This window comes from Lucilia cuprina, chromosome 3, assembly GCF_022045245.1.
Source record: "Lucilia cuprina isolate Lc7/37 chromosome 3, ASM2204524v1, whole genome shotgun sequence".
Lineage (NCBI taxonomy): Eukaryota > Metazoa > Arthropoda > Insecta > Diptera > Calliphoridae > Lucilia > Lucilia cuprina.
In genome coordinates this window covers 9,014,284-9,040,587 of record NC_060951.1, presented here as the reverse complement: position 1 = coordinate 9,040,587, position 26,304 = coordinate 9,014,284, and the positions used below count along the sequence as shown (strand labels likewise).

At 27.0% G+C, this 26,304-nt stretch overlaps 1 protein-coding gene across 1 annotated transcript in view; it reads right to left on the bottom strand.

Annotated features, from left to right (window-relative positions):
• LOC124418639 overlaps window positions 1–26,304 on the bottom strand; it is a 110,132-nt gene that overhangs the window by 49,505 nt on the left and 34,323 nt on the right. Inside the window, exon 2 of the mRNA XM_046945429.1 lies at window positions 24,646–24,825. Within this exon, the coding sequence (XP_046801385.1) occupies window positions 24,646–24,825 (180 nt within the window). The remainder of the gene's footprint in view (window positions 1–24,645; window positions 24,826–26,304) is intronic.

The following is a 26,304-nucleotide window of genomic DNA, read 5'->3' as shown; positions in this document are numbered from 1 at the left end:
AGAACTAGAACAGAACTAGAACAGAACTAGAACAGAACTAGAACAGAACTAGAACAGAACTAGAACAGAACTAGAACAGAACTAGAACAGAACTCGAACAGAACTCGATCAGAATTAGAACAGAAATAGAATAGAACTAGAACTAGAACAGAACTAGAACTGAACTAGAGCTGAACTGTAATAGAACTAGAACTGAACTATGAACATGGACACATTAAATTCTTTTATATATTTTCTATATAAGATCATCTGCTGTCTTTTTGGTCTTTTTCTACATATCAAGTGCGTTTGATTATTTATTTTTATTTTATAGGTTGACTGACCCAATTATTTTGCACTCCATGTGCCTAAGTTTAAGGTAATGAATACCTAGAATGATTTGTTTATGTGATTCCCTGATAACTGACGATTTTGATGATGACGCTTATCATTTGAATAGTAAAATAAAATATGTTTGTACAATTTGATGTGATCAAAACGCCAAAGAAAACATACAAACTCAAGTTATGCGAATTTTTATGCGCGTGTATTGTTTCTAGGCTTCTTTTTTGTTTATTTTTCTTCTGTTCTGTATGAAAGTCTACGTAATTCTGAATATTTGCTTGTTGTTTTTTTATATTCTTCTATATTTCACGCGTGATAATGAAATTGAAAATTTCAGTGTTAAATACTTGATTATTATTAGTGTTTTTTTATATTTGACCTCATTTCATTTGTTGATTTTAGCCAAAAATACACACACTTTTTTTTCAAATGGATTGTTGTTTTTGGTGAAAGTGTTATCATTCTGAAAAATAGTAGAAATGTTTTGGAAGAACAATAAATTATTAGTAAAAACAACAAATTATTTAACATAATTAGTGTTTGGATTTTTATTGTTTGGCAAAAAAAAAAAAAAATTCAAGGACAAATTGTATGTTTTTTGCGATGATATTGATAAAGGTTGTGTTAAATAAAAAAATATTAAATACAGACAGAAGAGGTTTTACAAATAGTTTTAAATAAGAAATTTTAATTGAATGTGAAACTAAAAGTGATCAAGAACTGAAATTGAACAAAACTAGACAGAACTAGAAAAAATTTTGAACAAAACTTGAATAGAACTAGAACAGAACTAGAACAGAACTAGAATAGAACTAGAACAGAACTAGAACAGAACTAGAACAGAACTAGAACAGAACTAGAACAGAACTAGAACAGAACTAGAACAGAACTAGAACAGAACTAGAACAGAACTAGAACAGAACTAGAACAGAACTAGAACAGAACTAGAACAGAACTAGAACAGAACTAGAACAGAACTAGAACAGAACTAGAACAGAACTAGAACAAAAGTAGAACACAACTAGAACACAATTAGAACACAACTAGAACAGAACTAACCTTAAAACGATTATAGGTAAAAGTAATTGATTTAAACTGTAAAAGCTCTTAAAAGCAAAATTTTTTAAACTTTGCTTTTTTCATGAATCTGTGTTGCTTTTAAGCTGGATTTTGTTAAGCTTTTAGCCTTAAGACAGCTTATTGCTGCAAGCTTTTGTTTTAAAGATGTGTTTTCTTTTAATCAAAGCTTTGTATGTTTTATGTATTATTGTTTCTAATCTTATTAGCAAAATGCTAATCTTAAAAAGAAAAATGCAAAAAAAAAAACTGAAAGCTTTAAGGATTTAAGCTGGTAGTTCTTTAAGGTGCTTTTAAGTCGTTGTCTATTTTTGTTTCTTTTTTCTTTATTTTTTAATATTATTTTAATTTCTTGTTTATTACTATTGTTTTATTTAAGGCCTATGCTTTAATTTATTTTCTTTTTTTTTGTACTTTTGTCTAATGAAATTTTAGGCACATACACATACAGAAATTTTGAAAATTTTGTTGGTTGCCGCCGACTGTTTTTGCTCAATCAGAAAAAAAGTTCATTGACATGTGGGTGAAATGTTTTAAAGTGATATTTGTTTAAACTTTAAAGTGATAAAATTAAAGAGTGTGTGAACTAAGCTTTAGGTTTTTTTGTATAAGTTTAAATGATCTGGGGTTTGGTGTTTTTGGTTTAGGAAATTTTGACAAAAACTTGTTAACAAAAAGAAAGTGAAATTTAAAGACAAATAAAAATCAATTAAATTGTAATTTATAATTGTTGGAGTACAGATTGAAAATAAAAATTTAAGCTGATGTTTAACTAAATATTGAAGATTTGTATATATATGAGAGTTGAGAGAGCAAATAGTGGGAGTAATTTTGAGTTTATTTTATAAAGAAATTGTTGACAAAATAACAACGGACTGTTACTTATGGCAACAAACTTTGATTCACTTAAAAGAAATTTAAGTAAAAAACTGTGGTTGTCAATAGTTTTAGAGTTATAACATCGGTTGTAGTAAAGGCAATTTTTTTTTAAATTTACCCTGGGATACACAACAGCTTTAGAAATCATATTTTCCTAAATTTTTTCAATATTGTAAATTTTCATAATTTTAAAAAATTTTTAAAATTTGAGTTTAAAAATTTTATTTTTTTTTAGTAATTTGTAAAAAAAAAATCTGAAATAGTAATAGTAGAATTTTTAAAAAAATTACTTTATGATAGACAATAGTTTAAGAAATCAATTGCTGAAAGTTTTTTTTAAATATGTCTTTTTAACAAATTTTAACGAATTTTTAAAGTATAAAGTTTAATATTTTAATTATTATAAATAACTTAAGAAGTAGCAAAACTAAAATTTTTATAAAATTGTTCTAAGACAGCTCATGGTTTTAGAAATCACATTCTACAACATTTTTTAAAAAATTTCTTTTTTGTAAAATTTTAAAAAATTTTTTAAATTTTAAATTTAATATTTTAATTATTTTATTATTTTAGCTTTGTTGTATTAATTGTAAATAACTTTGGAAGTAGTAATGTTAAAATTTTTATAAAAATAGCCTATTATAGACAATAGTTTTGGAAATCATCTTCTGAAACATTTTTCAAAATATCTCTTTGTATTAAATTTTAACGAATTTTTAAAATTGAAATTTTATATTTTATTATTTATAACGTTTTTATATAAATGGTAATAACTTTGGAAGTAGTAAGGGTTAAATGTTTTTAAAAATATCCTGAGACAGCTCAAAGCCTGAGAAATCATATTTTGCAACACTTTTTAAAATATGTCTTTCTACAAAATTTTAAGGAATTTTTTAAAATTTAAAATAAAAAATTTTTTATTATTTTATAAGAGCTTTATTATATTAATGTTAAATAACTTTGAATGTAGTAATGCAAAAATTTTTATAAAATTATCTTGAGATAGCCAATAACTTTAGGAATCATATTCCGTAACTCTTTTTAAAATATGTCTTTAAAAAAATTAATTAAAAAAATTTAAAATTGAAATTCAAGATTTTAAATATTTTATAAAAGCTTTATTATAAAAGTGCTAAATATTTACAGAAAAATGTTTGTAAAATAATCTTGTGTAGCCAACAGCTTTGGGAATCATATTCTACAACACTTTTTAAAATATGTCTTTTTACAAAATTTTAACGAATTTTTAAAATTTAAAGTTCAAAATTTTTATTATTTTATAAAAGCTTTATTATAAAAGTGCTAAATAACTACGGAAGCAATAACGGTAAAATTGCTTTAAAATTATCTTGTGTAGCCAACAGCATTGGGAATCATATTCTGCAACTCTTTTTAAAATATGTCTTTTTACAAAGTTTTAACGAATTTTTAAAATTTAAAGTTCAAAATTTTTATTATTTTATAAAAGCTTTGTTATATAAGTGCTAAATAACTACGGAAGCAATAATGGTAAAATGTTTATAAAATTATCTTGAGTAGCCAATAGCTTTAGGAATCATATTCTGCAACATTTTTAAAAATATGTCTTTTTACAAAATTTTAAGAAATTTTTAAAATTTAAAGTTCAAAATTTTAATTATTTTATAAAAGCGTTGTTATATAAGTGCTAAATTACTTTGGAAGTAATAATGTTAAAATTTTTATAAAATTATGCTAAGATAAACAATACTTTAGGAATCATATTCTGCAACATTTTTAGAAATATGTCGTTTTTCCAAATTTTAAGAAATTTTTAAAATTTGTTAAAATTTTAATTATTTTAAAAAAGCTTTATTACATTAATGTTAAATAACTTTGGAAGTAGTAATGATAAAATTTATATAAAATTGCCCTTTAATAGCTCATAGCCTTAGAATTAATTTTCTGAGACATTTTTTAAAATATATCTTTTTTCCAAATTTTAAGAAATTTTTAAAATTTGATAAAAATTTAATTATTTTAAAAAGCTTTATTTTATTAATTGTAAATAACTTTGGAAGTAGTAATGATAAAATTTTTATAAAATTATTCTTTGTCAAACAAAAGCTTGGCAAATCATTATCTGAAATATTCTTTAATTAAGTAAATTTTTTCTAATTTTAAAAGTTTTTAAAAAATTTTTCAAATTTTAAATTTATTTATTTTTTTTTTTTTGTAATTTTAGTTAATTTTAAATAAAATAGATAATAGTTATGTTAAAATTTTTAAAAAATTACTTTGCGATAGCCAATAGTTTAAGAAATCAATTACTAAAAGATTTTTTAAATTATGTCAATTTAGAAAATTTTAATAAATTTTTAAAATTTCATGTTTTTACTTAATATTTTATTTATATATATTTTGTTTATTTGTTAAAAAAATATGTTAGAAATAAAGGAATAAATTTTTAAAAATTACTATAATATAGCCTAGGTGTTAACATCTCATTTCGGACAACAGTTTTTTAATTTTAACGATTTTTCTATTTTTTAGAAATTTTTAAAATTTTTAAAAATTTTAATTATAAATAATAAAAAAAAAATTTTAATTTCTTTTAAAAATTATATTTAAAAAGTGAAATTGTTTTAAATTTATTATTAACAATAAACTAATTTTAAAAAATTCAAAAAAAAATGTTCTCATTTCCTTTATTTTAAAATATTTAAAAAATATTTAAATTTTCTTAAAAATATTTTGAAAATTTGAATTTCTTTGCTATTAATCTTTTTAATTTCTTTTGATTAAATATAAAAAATTAACAAAAATTTTCAATGAATCATTTGTATTTGAACAAAAAACTGACATTTTATTACACATTTTTGTTTGTTAAAAAAAAAATACAATTAAAGCTTAATCATAAATTTGTTTATAAAATTAAAACAAAAATTATGATTCCCATAAAACACAGAAGCAAAAACAAAAACAGCATAATTTTACAATTTATTGCAACTACTGCCATAAATTTTCTACATAATTAACTTTAAAACAACAACAACAACAATAGCAATAACAAACAAACAAACTTTTTACTTCCTTGTTAATAAAGCTTTCAGCAGTTACAAACATATAATTTAATTTAACAACAAGAAAGCATTTCTCCTACAAATACCAACAAAAGACAACAAAAACTTCAGCCATAAACTAACTAAAACAACAACATTACGAAAAAAACAACAGCAGCCGGTTTAAAACATAAACAAAACAAACAGTTTTATAAAAAAAAACTTACTCTTACTCTCTAAAGCTAAAATAAGATCATTTTTAACTTTTACTCTCTATAAAAACTTTACAACAAAATTTTTTAACAAAAAACAAAGTTTGCTCTTTTACTTTTAACTTTAAAGAGCAAAGAAAAAGCTTTTTCTTTTAATCCCTTAAAAACTACATTCTCTTTTAAATTTTTACAAACTATCACTCTCTTTTACTGTTAACTTTGTTAAGAAAACTAACTAAGAGCATTTGTCATTTGAAAAAGCTTTTCTACATTTATCTTGACTTTATTTAGATTTTTTTCAGCTGTTGTTATTGTACGGCAATGACAATGTATGTTTAACGTTGAAATTTTTTTTTCATTACACAACAACAGCAACAACAACCACAACAACAACAACATTTACTTACACATTTAGTTTTTCCTTTTATATTTTTCTTTTTCAATTCTGTCTACTCTTTGTGCCATCATAACAACATCGTTCTGCTGTTGTTGCAGCAGCAAATGCCAGCAATGGCTGTTATACATATATATTATTTTTCATACTGCATGTGTTTATGCATTTGTTGTGTGTTGTTGTTATTGTTGTTGTTGTTGCTTTAGTCGTTGTTGTTATTATTATAATATACATTTTGTGCTTAGTAGGTCAACATTATTTCGGGCCAATGGCCTTTTTCGCTTTCGTTGTGTCTGTGAGTAAAGCCCCTCTATAGAGTAAACATTTTCATATTTACTCACTGTTAGGCTGTGCTGTGTTGTGTTGTGCTGTAAAGTGCTGCCATATTTTAGGGAATTTCTTTTCATATATGGGATTGTTTAACGAATTTTTGGTTTTGCTGAGGTATTTGTGCCAACATTATAAGCTTCATAAGTTAAAAGTGTTTCTGTAACTCTATAATTGAAAAGAATTGCTGCATAATCACAATGATTGCTCACCTAAGCTTGTGTTGAAAGTGTTCTATCAGTTTTAAGGGATGAACGAAAAATTGAAGACTTTTTTACAAAGCATTAGAAACAGCATTTTCAAAAGGTTACAAGACTCATCAAAAAGCAGGGAAACTGGATGACAAGCGGATATACAGAAGTGGTTGAGAAGTTTATTTTCACCTAAGAGATCGTATCTGAAGCCAGATTAAACAATCCAATCGACATTCAAATATCCACGGCGGTAAGGTTATAATCAATAACTATATGGTGAAACGGAAAGGGTTATAACCCGCGTAAATCTGGCTTAAACCGATATGCCCAGAATAAGTGGACAGACAAGGCTCGGCCACATGTTCTAATAACAGTTATAAGGACTTTGTTGAGACAATTAGTTTCACACGCCTTACTTTGTCCCTTATTTGTTTCGATCAATGTCGAAACGTTCTCTCTCTCTCTCTGGGATATGTTTGAAAAGTGTTTAACTTATACTTGGGCTCTATTGAAGAGCCATTCTTTAAGCCAATTTTTATAGGGTTGGATTCGTAGGAGCATATTGATGAGTTATTATCTCGCCTTTTAAACTAATATTATCATGGTGAGAACGGAACTATCAGTTCATGTTGTGAAACTTAGATTCCTTGCCGATGTTCTTTCAAATTTGTCAATCGGTTGTGAAGTTAAGTTCGTAAACCGGTACGCCCACTGTCAATAGCCATCATCATACTAACCTCGGCTTTACTTTATAAGAAGGCTTCTCGTTCTACTATCGTTGTACAAAGTTTCTTGGTAGGACTTTAGTAGTTCTACTCATAGGATAATCAAGATGGAAAAGACTTATCGAAGTAATTTAACTATGTTCAGAATAGCGATTCATAAAATGAGTTATCGAACAATGTTGACTGGATGTAGTTCTCTAGAATCAGTGTTGAAATCAGTGTTCCTGCGGAATATAATAAATAGAATAACTTCAAACAGTTACTCTACTTCCTTTCAGTCTTTTAGTCCAGTAATGTATAGTTGAGTCCACAAGTGATCGTGCATGATTTCTATTCAGAAATTGTTGCGTCAAATAGTTGACCATGTTCACTTCCTTTCCATTCATAGCAAGTTCTTTCCCTCTTTCAATGTTAGTTATCCCCTAGTGATTTGATAGCTATGTGATGCAGAGTTTAACACTGGAAACGTATTCAAAGAGTCCAATATGATCTGTAAAAGATTTCAGCTGCTAACGAACTAGTTACCCTATGGATATCGGAAAATATGAATACCTCTAGTGGTGCACTATTGAATCCATCTGGAAGCTAGTATTGTGATTAAGAAGTCGGTTATATATTTCGGATTTCTGTTTCAGGCTAAATGTTAGTAAAGTCTTGCATCATACATGGCTATCGATCAGTAATGTAGAGCAATGTTAGAAACATTTAGTCCATTTACAAGCATGAAACGTGTAAGCTGTTTAATAGTTTAGACATGGAAAGTTTTCATAGCTTCTTATATATTATGGACCACAAAACGTTCATCATGTTCACTTCCTAAAGTCTCTTTCCATTCATAGTAAGTTCTTTCCCTATTCTATTGTTAATTATCCCCGAGTGACCTGTTACCGCTATGATGCAGAAGTACCGACTTGTGTCTTACAAGCCTATCGATCGCAAATGTACAGCAATGTTAGAAAAATTTGAGCCACTTACAGACACAAGAAACGTGTAAGCTGTACTCCTTGTCCCTAACAGTTCAAAAGTTTATAAATGGACATTTTTGTTAGCTCCTTATATAATATGGACCTCATGGAGCATTTGTTAGACCTACAGATAGACCGATATGATTAGTACGTCTAAGAGTCTGAAATTTTTTAAAAATTGGGTATTTTTGTGAAATAATTGTGAATTAGGTCTCAAAAAAAGATCCGGCAGCAGTGTTGCCATGAGCTCATACAACACACTCACACAAATCATAATTATTAACATCATCATCATTTCCACTATTTTTCATTATGATTCCTACTCTTGTTGTTGTTGCTGTTGTATTATTATGCTTCGTTTGTTCGTGTTTTGTTTTAATGTGGATTTTTTTCTATTCGTTTATTTATATGAGTAGGGCTTTTTTGTTGTTGTTGTTTTTTATACAAGTTGTATGTCGTAATAGTTGCATGCTTTTTTGTTGTTGCTGTTTTGTTTTTTTTCACATTTCTTTCATTGCTGCTTGTTGATGAGTAGTGAGTGAGTGAGTGCATTTGTGCTTTAACTAAAACAATAATAAAAGCTACAACAAAAAACAACAACAACAGCGAGGAGTCTAAAAAAAATAACAACAAAACAAAAATATGCATACAATAGACTAGGAAGTCTACTGGGTAAAACAGTGTGAATATTTTTTTTTTAAGGAAAAAAAATCGAGATTATAATTTTAAATAGAAAAATATATTTTTTCGCAAAAAAGCTTAAGATTTTTTTATAAAAAAAACTTTTTAAAGGACTGAAAGATTTATTAGGATTTAGATTTAAATATTAAAAAAGTCTAGGTATTAATTACAAATTATAAAAAATAATTTTTGCTTTATTTAACTGATTTTAAGTAAAATATTTTTTCTATTAAACATTTTCTAAAAATTTTCAATAAAATTTTAAAATTTTAAATAAAACCTAAACTTTTTATAAAAATACCACAAGAAAGCCAATACATTTAGCTTTTATATTCGCAAAATAAATTATATTTCTTATAAAATTTTTGAAAAATTTTTAAAATTTTCATTTTTTTAACTTTTTTTGCGTATTGTTTTAAATTTAATTTTTAAATAAAATTTTAAATTGTAAAAATTAAATTGTGAATAAATGCCACATGAAAGCCTATGTCTTTGGCTTAATTTTCCAATAATTTTTTTTCAATTCTGTCGACTATTGTATTTTTGACAAATTTTAAAAATTTTACTAAAAATTTTTTCGTATTTTGTTTTTGATAATTTTAAAATAAAATTTTAAATTTTTATAAAAATACCACATGAAAGCCAATACCTTTAGCTTAATTTTCGCGAAAAAAAATTTCAATTCAGTTGTTTATACTAATTTTAACAAATTTTCAAAAATTGCTAAATTTTGAAACAAATTAAATTTTTTTCTTCTGATTTGTAATAATTTTCAAATAAAATCTAAAAGTTTAAAAATTAAATTATTATAAAAATACCACATGAAAGCCAATATCCTTAGCTTTAATTTTCAATAACATTTTTCAATTCTGTCAGCTATTGTAAATTTGACAAATTTTTAAAAATTTAAAAAAAATTTATTTTTTTTTCGTATTTTTTTTTTTTTTTTGATAATTTTTAAATAAAATCTTAAATATTTAGCATAAAATTTTTATGAAATTACCACATAAAAGTCAATTCCTTTAGCTTGATTTTTGCGAAAAAAAATTCAATTCAGTTGTTTATACTAATTTTGAAAAATTTTCAAAAATTGCTAAATTTTGAAAGAAATTATTTTTTTTTTTTGTGTTTTTTGATAATTTTTTTCTTCTTTTAATAAAATTACACATGAAAGCCAATACCGTTAGCTTCAATAATTTCTTTTCAATTCTGTTAGCTAATATACAATATTTGACAAATTTTTAAAATTTTTAAAAAAATTTTAAATATATTTATTTATTTTTTTCGTGTTTTGTTTTTGATAATTTTTAAATAAAATCTTAAATATTTAACCAAAAAAATTTATAAAAACACCAAAATCAAGCCAATATCTTTAGTTTTTCAATATATTTTTTTCAATTCTGTCAGCTAATATATTTTTGGAAAATTTTTAAAATTTTCAAATCATTTGAAATTTTGAAAGAACATTTTTTTCTCGTGTTTTGTGTTTGATAATTTTCAAATAAAATCTAAAATTTTAAAAGCTTAATTTTTATAAAAATAGTAAATTAAAGCTTATGATTTTAGCTTTAATTTTCAAAAGCATTTTATTCAATTCCGTCAGGTCTTGTATTTTTGACAAATTTTGAAAATTTCGTAAAACTAAAAAAAAAATTTTTATTTCGATTATTTCTAATAAATTTTTAAATAATATTTAAAATATTTAACATAAAATTTTTATAAAAATATCAAGTTAAAGCTCATAATTTCAGCTTTAATTTTCAATAAATTTTTTAAAATTGTAATGTTTTCGGATTTTTGACAAATTTTAAAAAAATATATTTTTTCGGTTTTTTTCTGAAATTTTTTTACAATAAAATCTGAAATATTTGACATAAAATTTTTATAAATATATTGAATTAAAGCCTATGAATTAGGCTTTAATTTTCAATAGCATTTTTTCAATTCCGTCAGGTTTTGTATTTTTGACAAATTTTTAAAAATTTTGTGAAACTAAAAAAATATATTTTTTATTTCGATTTTTTTCAAATAAATTTTTAAATAAAATCTTAAATTATAAAAAAATAAAATTATAAAAATATCAAGTTAAAGCTTTAAAAAATTTAACTTTAATTTTCAGTAACTTTTTTTAATTCTGCTTATTTTTGGATTTTTGACAAATTTTTAAAATTTTGAAAAATTTAAAAAAAAATTTTTTTTTCTGTTAAATTTTTTAAATAAAATCTAAAATATTTAATATAAAATTTTTATAAAAATGCTAAATTAAAGTTTACGAATTTAGCTTTAATTCTCAATTGCATTTTTTAAAATTTCCTCAGGTTATGTATATTTGACAATTTTTTAAAATTTTTTAAAATTTTTTAAAATTAAAAAAATATATTTTTTATTTAATTTTTTTCTAATAAATTTTTAAATAAAATCTAAAATATTAAAAAAGCTATAAAAATACCAAATCAAAGCCAATACCTTAAGCTTTGATTTCTAGTAGCATTTTTTTAATTCTGTAAGTTTTTGTAATTTTAACAAATTTTTAAATTTTCGGAAAATTAAAATAAAAAATAATATTTTTTATTAGTTTTTTTTTCTGATAATTTTTAAATAAAATTCGAAATTTTTATAGAAAAATTTTTATAAAAATACTAAATCAATGACCATAAATTGAGCTTTAATGTTCAAACGTATTTTTTTAATTCCGGAAGCTTTTGTATTTCTGAAATTTTTAAAAAAAATAAAAAATATATACCTTTTATTTGTTTTTTTTTCTAATAATTTCTTAAATAAAATTTAAAATAATAAAAAATAAAATTTTATAAAAACACCAGATAAAAGCTAATATCTTAAGCTTTTAATTTTAACAAAATTTGTTTAAATCTGTTAGCTTAGGAATTTTTTACAATTTTTTCAAAATTTTATCATTAAACATTTTTAACGAAGTTTGTTAGATTTTTCATATATAAAACTTTGAAGAAATTATTTTAAAAATTTAAAAAATATATGCTTTTGTATGCTTATATCCTCAGAATTTATTTCGTGCAAGATTTTATCTAATAGGTATAACTGTCTAATTTTGACAAATTTCTTCAAAAATTGCACTATATTTCTTCTTAAATTATCAATTTTACTTCAAAAGACCCGATATCCCATCCAATGATGCCGAGTTTATAGCTAAAAGAGTATTCGTTTCTAGCTTTCTTACAGTTCAATAAAGTTATTAGCCAATAGCTTTTAAACTTAATTTCTTCTAAACAAATTTGTTAACTTTTAACAAATTAGTAATGAAAAGAATCTTTCTCAATTTATGTCAATATCTCTCTAATTGTGGAACTCTTTTAGAATTTATAAATAAATCTTTTACTAATTAGTATCCCTTTAACATCACCCAACCATACGTATGATTAACATTGATTTCTTTAGAATAATTTATTTACACATCAATCATACGCCTCCACTTAATACGATTTAATGACTAAAATTACATTAAGTTTTTTTTTTCAAAATTTTCAATTTTATTTAATTTCTCTTTTATTTATGGTTTTTATTTTTTTATTTCTTTATCTTATTACAGTTTTCCTGCTTATTTCCAATTATAAATAGTTTTTGTTTTATTTTGTTGATTTTTCTATGACACACAAAAAGCAGAACGTTTATCGACCCAGACCGCCATCAAAGCAAGAGGTCTTATGCTTGCAGTAGCAGAAAATTTTTAAATGCAACAGCAATAACCACAGGAAAATATATACATATGTATATGTAAAAAAATCAACGACATCAAATATGAGTCAATATGAACTTTTCAAGCGAAAAGTTTTTTACGAACGCATTTCGAAACATGGCCAAAGAGGGAAAAGTTTTTTTCTATTTGAAACAGAGCTGGTCAAACAACTTAATCAAAGGTGCCAGAAAGGGTTGACAGTTAGAGTCTTCATAACATGAAATATTGTTCAGTAACACTGGAATACTATCAGCACAATCAAGCATTAAAAGAAGAAATAAGCTTTAAGCTTAACAAGTTTTTTGCAAAGGGATACGCCAAAGCGGAGTCCAAAACTTCTACAAATTCAAATATTTTCAAAAATTTTCTTTCATCATTAGATTTTTATTAAAATTAAATTAAATTTTTCTAAAAAGCTTTCACCTCCCTTCAACACTTTCTGACCCAAACAGCACATTAAAAGTTATACGCCATAGCACTTTTTTTAACATTTAAATACAATTTTTAGGTTGAATTCGTAGGTATTTGTGGTTTCTACTTTAATTTCCTTTAACAACTTGTGCAACTTGTGTATGTGTGTTTGGCACTAAAAAATAAAATCCTTGAAAACACAGTGAACCATAAGACGGCGTCGCCGTCATCATCGTAATCATCATCATGATCACAGGAGTCGTAAACTAAAGCAACCAACAGCTAAGAAAACAACAAAAAACCTTAAAAATAAACAAAGAAAATAAAAATGCAACTAAAAAAAAGAATCTAACAACGACCACCCTATAACAAACCTTTCAAAACAGCCATATGTCTCTTTCCATTGGCATAACATCATATAGCAAACAAGAAGAAAAAGGAGTGCAAGAGAGAAAAAGAAATAAAACAAAAACAACTACAGCAAGAAAAAGTTTTTCTTAAATGAAGGCAAAAAGGTTGTTGCACGTAAAATAGGCAAAGGAGACTGACAACATACATACATACATAAATATATAAACAAAATGCACCTACATATACACTGAAAGAAGTACACATAAGCACACGCACATACACACACTCACAAAGTAATTACCCAGCAGATATCGAAGCTAACTACAGACTAGACTATAAACTAGACTATAGACTAGACTATAGACTAGACTGTAGACTAGACTATAGACTAGACTTTAAACTAGACTATAGACTAGACTTTAAACTAGACTATAGACTAGACTATAGACTAGACTATAGACTAGACTATAGACTAGACTATAGACTAGACTATAGACTAGACTATAGACTAGACTATAGACTAGACTATAGACTAGACTATAGACTAGACTATAGACTAGACTATAGACTAGACTATAGACTAGACTATAGACTAGACTATAGACTAGACTATAGACTAGACTATAGACTAGACTATAGACTAGACTATAGACTAGACTATAGACTAGACTATAGACTAGACTATAGACTAGACTATAGACTAGACTATAGACTAGACTATAGACTAGACTATAGACTAGACTATAGACTAGACTATAGACTAGACTATAGACTAGACTATAGACTAGACTATAGACTAGACTATAGACTAGACTATAGACTAGACTATAGACTAGACTATAGACTAGACTATAGACTAGACTATAGACTAGACTATAGACTAGACTATAGACTAGACTATAGACTAGACTATAGACTAGACTATAGACTAGACTATAGACTAGACTATAGACTAGACTATAGACTAGACTATAGACTAGACTATAGACTAGACTATAGACTAGACTATAGACTAGACTATAGACTAGACTATAGACTAGACTATAGACTAGACTATAGACTAGACTATAGACTAGACTATAGACTAGACTATAGACTAGACTATAGACTAGACTATAGACTAGACTATAGACTAGACTATAGACTAGACTATAGACTAGACTATAGACTAGACTATAGACTAGACTATAGACTAGACTATAGACTAGACTATAGACTAGACTATAGACTAGACTATAGACTAGACTATAGACTAGACTATAGACTAGACTATAGACTAGACTATAGACTAGACTATAGACTAGACTATAGACTAGACTATAGACTAGACTATAGACTAGACTATAGACTAGACTATAGACTAGACTATAGACTAGACTATAGACTAGACTATAGACTAGACTATAGACTAGACTATAGACTAGACTATAGACTAGACTATAGACTAGACTATAGACTAGACTATAGACTAGACTATAGACTAGACTATAGACTAGACTATAGACTAGACTATAGACTAGACTATAGACTAGACTATAGACTAGACTATAGACTAGACTATAGACTAGACTATAGACTAGACTATAGACTAGACTATAGACTAGACTATAGACTAGACTATAGACTAGACTATAGACTAGACTAGACTAGACTATAGACTAGACTATAGACTAGACTATAGACTAGACTATAGACTAGACTATAGACTAGACTATAGACTAGACTATAGACTAGACTATAGACTAGACTATAGACTAGACTATAGACTAGACTATAGACTAGACTATAGACTAGACTATAGACTAGACTATAGACTAGACTATAGACTAGACTATACTAGACTATAGACTAGACTATAGACTAGACTATAGACTAGACTATAGACTAGACTATAGACTAGACTATAGACTAGACTATAGACTAGACTATAGACTAGACTATAAGACTAGACTATAGACTAGACTATAGACCAGACTATAGACTAACTAGACCATAGACTAGACTATAGACTAGACTATAGACTAGACTATAGACTAGACTATAGACTAGACTATAGACTAGACTATAGACTAGACTATAGACTAGACTATTGGATAGATTATAGTGTAGTCTATGGACTAAACTATAGATTAGAAAACAGTCTTTCGAGTTTGTTTTCCCTAACATGCAGGTTTTTGGTGCAAAAAAAAGTATTGAAAACATATGCAAGGGATTATAGATAGACGAACTTATATATAATCGAACAAGTGCTTTCAGCTCTGTAATACTCAACTAAACTTTTGTAATTATACTAGTAGAATCATTTTTTTTAATACCCTACTGGAGGTTTTTAAAATTTAATTACAAAGATCTTTTATGAGAACATTTCTAAGTGAGCTTACTTTAAAGAGGTAACTTTTGAAGACAGTGTTCCTTCGAAGAGAATTTAAGACAAGTGTCTTTCAGAGAGAGTTTTTTATAGACGAGAGCATTTTCAAAACCGTTTTCTAGTCTTTTTTAGACACTAGTCCTTATATGATCTAGTATCTTTCGAGCACTATGACTGAAACAAGTTTTAGTTAAATTTTATATTCCCTTTAATGTAGCGCCTTTATGAATCACCTTTACCCTATAATAAATCTTTTATTAGACTATTTTAATTTGTTGCTGCTTAAGTTTTAGTTTTTCTCTCACTGTTCAACCCCTTCCCCTTGGCAAAAAAAAATAGTGGGACAAACTAACAAAACGTTAGTAAATGTGACTACAGTAAGTGTAAAAGCGAATGAACGTACGTTGTAAGTATGTAAGTGGGTGAGTTAGTCAGTGACTAAGTGAATGAACATGATGAGTGCATGGTAAAGCTTTTACCTCAACTTTCAAGTGGACGGCCCTGAAGTGCAGGCAAGAGCTATGAAAACATTACAACAGCAACAACAACAACAACAACAAAAATAAAACACACTACTTTAGAAAATATATAGTTTGCACTACTATAAGGTTCAACTACTTTTATAGGCTTAAGGTGGTGGAGAGAGAGGGCGAGAGGCAAAGCAAAGGAGAGTTGTGGGTGTTTAGTAGGTATAACTATGTTGGTGTGTGTGTATTTAGTGGGAACGCATAATTTGCTTTAGTGTAACTAATGCCATGTAAAATGCAGTTTTTTTGAAGTTGACATATGTGTCTCTGTGTGTGTTGCTTGTTATTTATTCTAAAGGATATAATATGTGTGTGATGCCTTGATTTAGAACAATGAACTTTTGCTTTTTTTAACTAGAAGGTTTTTTGTTGTGTTTTAGTTAAAATTTTATAAAGTTGCTATGGTGAAGTTGCAAATGAAAAAAATAATTAAAAAAAAGAAATTAATTGTTAATAAAGAAACAAAAATTTCAAAAACTTTTAAAAAAATCTAAAAAAAACTAAAGACATTTATTTAAATTTTATTAAATTTCCTTTATTATACTATATTTTTAACAGACTTGTTTTCTTTTTGTATTTAACATTTTATTTTATTTTGTTTTCTGTGGCTTTATATCCTTGTTGTTAGGCAGCGAGGACATTGTTCTACTTTTTTATAAAAAGAAAAAAATCGCAAAAAATTGTTCCCTCTTTCCTATACATTTAAAATTACACTCTTATACAAAGACACAGTCATCCTTGCAATTGTTGTTTTTTTTAATTTTTTTCTGTTTGTGGGTATTTTGTTTTCAATGAAATCTCGCAACAAAAAACTGTATTCTGAGGAGTTTTTGTTTCTTTTTTATTTCCTTTTATATCCTTGTTGGTTTTTTTATTAAAACAGAACTGACACACACACATAGCAACATCGCTATACCACAACATTTACCACAGTTATGTAGGTTAATTTGATGTGGAGTGCACTTCCTGTTCTATGTAGAAGTTTTATTTAAAATACATTCACTCTCTTGCACTACACATACACACACACACACACACACTCACTCACTCACTCACAGACTCATTTGCTTTATTTTTTTATGCCTTCTTTTTGGAATGTTGTTTAATTTTTCTGCCATCCTGTTCTATTGGTTTATTATGCAAATGTCAGTTCGTGTTTTAATTTTAAAAATCTTGCTGTTGCAGTCTTTTTTATTCATTTTCTCGTGGCATAAGTTTGGAATAGCAGTAATTACACTTTTTATTTAAAGTTTAGGATTTTCTTGTAGAGTTTTAACAGAAAGTTTATTAAAATTAAAGATCTTCTTCTTTAGAAATATATCTTCGAAAAATTAACTGACTTTGAAAGATAAATTCGAATGATAATTATCTACAGAAAATTATTTTTAAAAGACTCTCTTCTATAGCAAACTGTCTGCGAAGATCAATATCTGTAAATAACTGTCTTTGAAAGATACTCCTCTATAGAAAACTGTCTTCTATAGAAACGGAATTCTGCACACACTTGTTTTGTTTATTTTCTCGTGGTATGAGTTTGGAATAGCAGTAATTACACTTTTTTTTAAAGTTTGGGGTTTTCTTGTAGAGTTTTAACAGAAAGTTTTTTAAAATTAAAGATTTTCCTCTTTAGAAATGTATCTTTGAAAAATTAACTGACTTTGAAAGATAAATTCGAATGATAATTATCTACAGAAAATTATTTTTAAAAGACTCTCTTCTATAGCAAACTGTCTGCGAAGATCAATATCTGTAAATAACTGTCTTTGAAAGATACTCCTCTATAGAAAACTGTCTTCTATAGAAACGGAATTCTGCACACACTTGTCTATAGAAAATGTATTCTATAGACACCTGTCTATAGAAAACTGTGTTTTATAGACTTGTCTATAGAAAACTGTCTTGTATAGACAGTTACTTACAGAAAACTGTATTCTATAGACACTCCTCTATAGAAAAATGTCTTCTATAGATACTTGTCTATAGAAACGGAATTCTGCACACACTTGTCTATAGAAAATATATTCTATAGACACTTGTCTATAGAAAACTGTGTTCTATAGACTTGTCTATAGAAAACTGTCTTCGATAGACACTTGTCTATAGAAAACTGTGTTCTATAGACTTGTCTACAGAAAACTGCCTTCGATAGACATTTGTTTATAGAAAACTGTCTTCGTTAGACACTTGTATTTAGAAAACTGTCTTGTATAGACACTTGTCTAAAGAAAGCTGTCTTCTATAGACACTTGTCTAAAGAATACTGTCTTCTATAGACACTTGTCTATAGAAAACTGTGTTCTATAGACTTGTCTATAGAAAACTGTCTTCTATAGACACTTGTCTATAGAAAACTGTTTTCGATAGACACTTGTCTAAAGAAAACTGTCTTCTATAGACACTTGTCTATAGAAAACTGTCTTCTATAGACACTTGTCTACAGAAAACTGTCTTCGATAGACTCTTTTCTATAGAAAACTGTCTTCGATAGACTCTTGTCTAAAGAAAACTGTATTTCATAGATACTTGTCTAAAGAAAACTGTCTTCTATAGACACTTGTTTGTAGAAAAATGTCTTCGATAGACACTTGTCTACAGAAAATTGTCTTCAATTGACTATTGTCTATAAAAACTGTCTTCTATACACACTTGCCTATAGAAAACTGTCTTCTATAGACATTTGTCTATAGAAAACTGACTTCTATATAAACTTGCATATAGAAACATGACTTCGATAGAAATTTGTCTATTGAAAACTGTCTTCTATAGAAACTAAAGAAAACTGTCTTCTATATACACTTCTCTATCGAAAACTTTTTTCTGTAGACACTTGTTTATAGAAAACGGTCTACTATAGACACTTGTCTATTGAAAACTGTCTTCTATAGACATATGTTTAGAGGAAACTGTCTTCTATCGACACTTGTCTAAAGAAAACTGTCTTCTAAAGACACTTGTTTATAGAAAACTGTCTTCTATTGACACTTGTCTAAATTGAAAACTGTCTTCTATAGACACTTGCCTAAGAAAACTGTGTTCTTTAGATATATGTTTATAGGAAACTGTCTTCTATCGACACTTGTCTAATGAAAACTGTCTTCTATAGAAACTTTTCTATCGAAAACTGTCTTCTATACACACCTGTTTATAGAAAACTGCCTATATAGACATTTGTCTATAGAAAACTGTCTTCTATACACACTTGCCTATAGAAAACTATCTTCTATATAAACTTGCCTATAGAAAACGCTCTTCTATAGACACTTGTCTATTGAAAACTGTCTTCTATAGACATTTGCCAAAGAAAACTGTCTTCTGTAGACATATGTTTATAGGAAACTGTCTTCTATAGACACTTTTCTATCGAAAACTGTCTTCTATAGACACTTGTTTATAGGAAACTGTCTCTATAGAAATTTGTCTATAGAAAACTGTCTCTATACACATTTGTCTACAGAAAACTGTTTCTATAGACATTTGCTTATAGAAGACTGTTTCTATATACACTCGCCTATAGAAAACGCTCTTCTATAGACATTTGTCTAAATAAAATTGTCTTCTATAGACACTTGTCTAAAGAAAACTGTCTTCTATAGACACTTGTTTATAGAAAACTGTCTTCAATCTACACTTGTCTAAAGAAAACTGTCTTCTACATTTCTCTATAAAAAACTGTATTCTATAGATACTTGTTTATTGAAAACCGTCTTCTATAGACACATGTTTATAGAAAACTGCCTTCTTAAGACATTTGTTTAAAGAAAACTGTCTTCTATAGACACTTGATAATAGAAAACTGTCTTCTATCAACACTTGTCTACAGAAAACTGTCTTCTATAGACACTGTCTTCGATAGACACTTGTCTACAGGAAACTGTTCTCTATATACACTTGTTTATAGAAAACTGTCTTCTATAGACACATGTTTATAAAAAACTGTGTTTTTGTCTATAGAAAACCGTCATCTATAGATACTTGTTTATAGAAAGCTGTCTTCGATAGACAATTGTCTATAGAAAACTGTATTCTATCGGCACTTGTCTAAAGAAAACTGTCTTCTAAAGAATACTGTCTTCTATAGAAACGTTTCTATCAAAAACTGTCTTCTATAGACATTTGTCAATAGAAAACTGTCTTTTTTTAGACATTTGTCTATAGAAATCTGTCTTCTATAGACATTATAAAAACTGTCTTCTATTGACACTTATCTTAAGGAAACTGTCTTCTATAGACAATTTTCTATAGAAAAATATCTTCTATAGACACTTGTCTATAGCAAATGGTCTTCTATAGGCACTTGTCTAAAGAAAACTTTCTTCTGTAAACACTTTTCTATAGAAAACTGTCTTCTATAAACACTTGTCTATAGCAAATTTTCTTCTATAGATACTTATCTATAGAAAACTGTCTTCTATAGAAAACTGCCTTCTATAGATACTTTCTTATAGAAAACTGTTTTCTACAGACACTTGTCTATCGTAAACGGTCTGAAGAAAACAGTTTTCTATAGAAAACTGCCTGCTATAGAAAACTATATTCTATCTGTCTTCTATAGACACTGAAAGACTGTTGTTTATTCAAAACTATTATCGAATGATATTTAAATAGTATCTAATTATTGTGATAGCAGTTTGTCGTTTGTCGCTTTTATTGTGTTTAAAGAAAGCTTTATTATATTATATTTTATCTTTTCTTTTGCTAATAAAACTTTACCAAACACATTTTCCAACACCCATTTTTTCCTATAAATCTTAAACACCTAAAACTAAGCACCTGATTATCTATAAATACAAGTAACAATATATCTATATATATGTATGTATGGATATATGCCTTCATATTTTATATTTTGTAAATATTTATTTTATATTATCTTTTCTAAACTTTTTTTTCAATTTCTTCAACTAAAATTTAAAAAAAACAATGAAAAAAAAACAAATATTTATTTTTATAAACCACATGTCACAATCATTCCAATTTTTTTTTCAAATATTTACTCGGCATTTTTTACAACGTTATTGAAGTCATTTTTTTTCACCAAACTGTCTGACATTCAGTCATTTATTTAGTCAGTTAGTCAGTCATTTAGTTCGTGTGTGTTTTTTCTAGTTAAAAATATTTTTTTCGTATTCGTTGCCATAGCAATGAACTTTAATTGGGCCAAAGACCATTTAAAAGTGCATTAAAAATAACACCACACACACACATATACCCACACATACACTCTACTCTCTATAGTGCAGCAAACAGTATTATGTATTTGTTGGTTTAAAAGTTTAAGTTTTTGCTGGTATGGGTGAGTTCTTCCCCCTTTTTTTCTAGTATAATGAACATAGAATTGATAACAAATAACAACAACAATAAAAAATAAAATAAAAACGAATTAAATAAAACAAAAATTATGTGCAACTATTATAACAAGAGCAATAAAAGTGAGGGCCATTTTAAATATTTAATAAAATTACAACAACAATAATATAAATAAAATTTTACAAACACAAACCTTTGATAGTTCAAAGAGTTTGAAAAATAAAAAAAATAAAAAACTGAAGTGGTTTTGAAAATGAATTTACTGGAAGCTTTTAAATTTTTCTATATAAAACTATTTTGGGAACACACTTATATAAAGAATTTTGTCAATAGAAATTGTCTTTAAAAGACTCTTATCAATATAAAACTGATTTCGAAAAACTCTTCAGATTGGAAAACTGCTAAAGAAAACTGTCTTTGAACAAATTTTGTCCAAGAAAACCGTTTTGGAAAGCAGTTCTATATAGAAAACTGACTGCGAAAGGCATTTCTCTAAAGGATGATAAATTCGAATGATGATTATCAACATAAAACTGTTTTCAAAAGACTCTAGTCTTTTATAGACACTTTGCCAATAGAAATTGTCTTCAAAAGACTCTTTATTAATATAAAACTGATTTCGTAAGACTTTTCTCAATGGAAAACTTTCATCAAATACTTCTGCCTAAAGAAAACTGTCTTTGAACAAATTTTGTCCAAGAAAACCGTTTTGGAAAGCAGTTCTCTATTGAAAACTGACTGCGAAAGGCATTTCTCTAAAGGATGATAAATTCGTATGATGATTATCTACAGAAAACTGTTTTCAAAAGACACTAGTCTTCTATAGACATATGTCTGTAGAAAACTGTCTTCTATAGACTCTTGTCTATAGAAAACAGATTTCCATAAACACTTGTCTATAGAAAACTATATTCTATAGACAGTTGTTTATAGAAAATTGTCTTTTATAGACACTTGTCTACAGAAAACACTCTGCTATATACTTGTATATAGAAAACTGTCTTATATAAAGACTTGTCTATAGAAAACTGCCTTCTAAAGACACTTGTCTATTAAAAAACTGTCTTCCATAGACATTTGTTTATAGAACATTGTCTTTTGAAGACACTTGTCTTTAGAAAACTATATTCTATTAACACTTGTGTATAGAAAACAGTGTTCTATAGACACTTGTCTATAAAAAACTGTCTTCTTTAGACACTTATTTATAAAAAACTGCCTTCTCTAGATACTTGTTTATAGAAAACTGTCTTCTATAGACTTTTGTCTATAGAAAACTGTATTCTATTGACTCTTGTCTATAGAAAACTGTATTCTATAGACACTTGTCTTTAGATAACTTTCTTCTATAGATTTTTATAAAAAAACTGTCTTCTTTAGACACTTGTTTATAAAAAACTGCTTTCTCTAGATACTTGTTTATAGAAAACTGTGTTCTATAGACTCTTGTCTATAGAAAACTGTATTCTATTGACTCTTGTCTATAGAAAACTGTATTCTATAGACACTTGTCTTCTATAGACTCTTGTATATAGAAAACTGTGTTCTATAGACACTTGTATATAGAAGACTATCTTCCATATATAACTGTTTATATAAAACTGTCTTCTTTAGGCAATTGTCAGTAGAAAATTATCTTCTATAAACACATGTCTATAGAAAACTATCTTTTATATAGACTTGTCCATAGAAAACTGTCTTCTATAGATAATTGTTTATAGAAAACTCTCTTCTATAGACACTTTTCTATAGAGACTGTCTTCTATAGATACTTGTTTGTAGAAAACTGTCTTCTATAGGCACTTGTCCATTGAAAACATTGAAAAGTCTCTTGTCAATAAAAATAAACTGACTTCGAAAAAACTCTTAACAATTGAAAACTGCCTTAAAATAGAAAACTGTCTTCGATGACTATTGTTAATAGAAAACTGTCTTCAAAAGACAGTTTGAAGACAGTTGTCAATAGAAAACTGTCTTCAAAAAAACATTCCTCGAAAGACTCCGAATAAAACTTTCTTCAAAAGTCTCTTGTCAGTAATAGAATTACTTCGAAAGATTCTTATCAATAGAAAACATTTTTCGAAAAACTGCCTTCAGACTCTTATCAAAAGCAAACTGTCTTGTTAGTAGCAAACTGTCATTAGATAACTGACTTCGAAATAAACTTTTTAATAGAAAACTGTTTTCGAAAGTCTAGAGAAATAACTTTGAAGGACTGTGGTCATTAGATAAGTGATATCGAAAGACATAAGATAAGTGACATCGAAAGACCTTTTTTTATAATAGAAAACTGTTTTCGAAAGACTCTTGTCTACATATAACTGTTTTCGAAAAACTTTTTTCGAATGAAAAATATGTTCGAAAGATTTTTGTTTATGGAATATCTATCTTCGAAACACACGTTAGTTTATAGGAAACTGTTTTTTAAAGGTACTTTTATATGGCAAACTGTTTTCGAAAGACTCTTGTCTACATACAACTGTATTCGCAGAACTTTTTTCAATAGAAAAATATGTTCCAAAGACTTTTGTTTATAGAATATCTATCTTCGAAACACACACTTGTTTAAAGGAAACTGTCCTCAAAAGTTTCTTTCTCAGCAAACTGGTTTCGAAAGACTCTTGTCTACATACAACAGTTTTCGAAAAACTTTTTTCGATAGAGAAATATGTTCGAAAAACTCTTGTTTATAGAATATCTATCTTCAAAACACACACACACGTGTTTATAGGAAACTGTCTTTAAAAGGTACTTTTATATGATAAACTGTATGCGAAAGACACTGTTCTATAGAAAACTATATTTGAAACTTACTTGTCTATAGAAAACTTGACTAAATATACATTTCTCTATAGAAATTTGTTTTCGAAAAACATTTGTTTATAGAAAACTTTAAACGAATATTTGTGTAAAAAATATTCCTTTAGAAAGTTATTGGTTTATAGAAACCGAATGCCAATAGATAGAAAAACTGTCGTCAAAAGATTGTTCTCTATGAGAAACTGTTTTCGAAGCAGACTTGTCAAAGTAAAACTGTTTTCAAAAGACTATTGTGAATAGAAAGAAGTATTCATTTAATTAAAACTATTTTCTAATGTGGAAGGTATAAGTGCAATGTATGCATGTATAAGGTTCGGCATAAGCCGAATTTATTATTTTTCAGGTACTTACCTATTATTTTCAATATTTCCCTTACCCGGCTTAAGTCCAAATACGTAATGTTGCAATGTTTTTAGTGATTTAATCTGGCGTTGATCAGATGTATATTTAATAATATGAAATAAAGTTTGTATAAAGGATTCTAAATGGTTAAGGTTTAGGTAAATGTTAAGGACATAACTACATGGGGAGCTGTAAAGAGAAGAGTTAAAGAAAAGCATTAAGTATTTTATTATTAAAAAAGAAAGCATTATGAGAAAGAAATTTTAAATTAACGTTTAAAGGCAAATGAAGAAATTAAATTTCCATTTCAAGAAGCGCCCTCTATGAGACATGCAATGCATTAAGTAAGAAATTATACTTTTAGCCGTTAAAAATGCAACACTGTTTAAAAGAAATTGGCGCCTTTATTTGAAAATGCACTTTTTTACACTCTCCGCCATGTGCAAGTTTAGAAAATGCAATGAGAATGAAAGAAATGAAACGAAAGCTTTTTTCCCTACACACACACACTCTCACACTGCAAGTGCAGAAAGAGAGAAAGAGAGACAAAAAGGAAATGAAACACATTTCCAAATTGTAAAGAAGAAAGGGCACACAACATACAATTGGTTGGTTGGTTGGCTGTGAGTCAGTGAAATGATATGAAATGAAATTGAATGCGGAAGTAATATTTGTGTGTGAGAAAAATCCAAATGCATAAACGAACAGCATGACTAACAGACCAGATCAGAGCGAAAACAGCAAAACGAAACAGACAACAAAATACACATGAAAGCACAAACAATAACAAACTGTCAAACAGACAGCAGCAGGCCTAGGTTGTTGGCTGGCCAGGCCGGTTGTTGCACCAAACACAAAATTTTAAGATAAACGAGCAAAAACGAAAAACAAAACAAATTCACTTTCATTTTAAAGAGCGCACATAAAACAACAAATAAAGAGTAGTTGAAAACTCTCTTTAAAATAATAAAGAGTTTTTCTTATACTCTTTATAACTATTTCAAACTTAAGAGAATTTAAACATTTTTTTACTTTATTTCTTTCTTCTTTAGAGGTCGTTGCTGTTTTGATTGTGTTTGAAAAAAAATGTGTCTGTTTTTGTTGTTGTTTTTATTTGCGTCTACCTGTGTGTGTTAGTGCATTCTGTGCATTTTCTGTGCCAAACCGTTTCATTAACCCCATCAAACAATATGAACTCATGTCGCCACTCGAAAGGTCATTCAAGCAATGTTTTTGTTTTTATTACCATTTGTTTGTTAAAAACTGTAGCCGGCCTTTAGGCTTTAATAAATATTTTTTCGTTTGTGTATTTTTTTCTTCTAAGGATTTTAAAGGACAAAGGTGTGGTTTTTCAAAAGGGGAAAATTTAAATTTAAAAACACAACATTTGTGTCTTTAAAACAATGGACATGTTAAGAATTTTTGTATCAATATATATTGCCTATTTATAGGCATCTCAATCAAAAATTATTAACTATTTTAAAGTTAAATTTAAACAAGTAGGAAAGTATAGTCGGGCATGGCCGACCATATGATACCCTACACCATGAGTATATTTTAACAATTTTTACTTTTATAAAATTTTTATTTTTTGTAAAGAAACTGTTGAATATTACCATAATTCCAAAATATTTAAGCCATTTATTGATAAAAAACTAAAATTTCTAA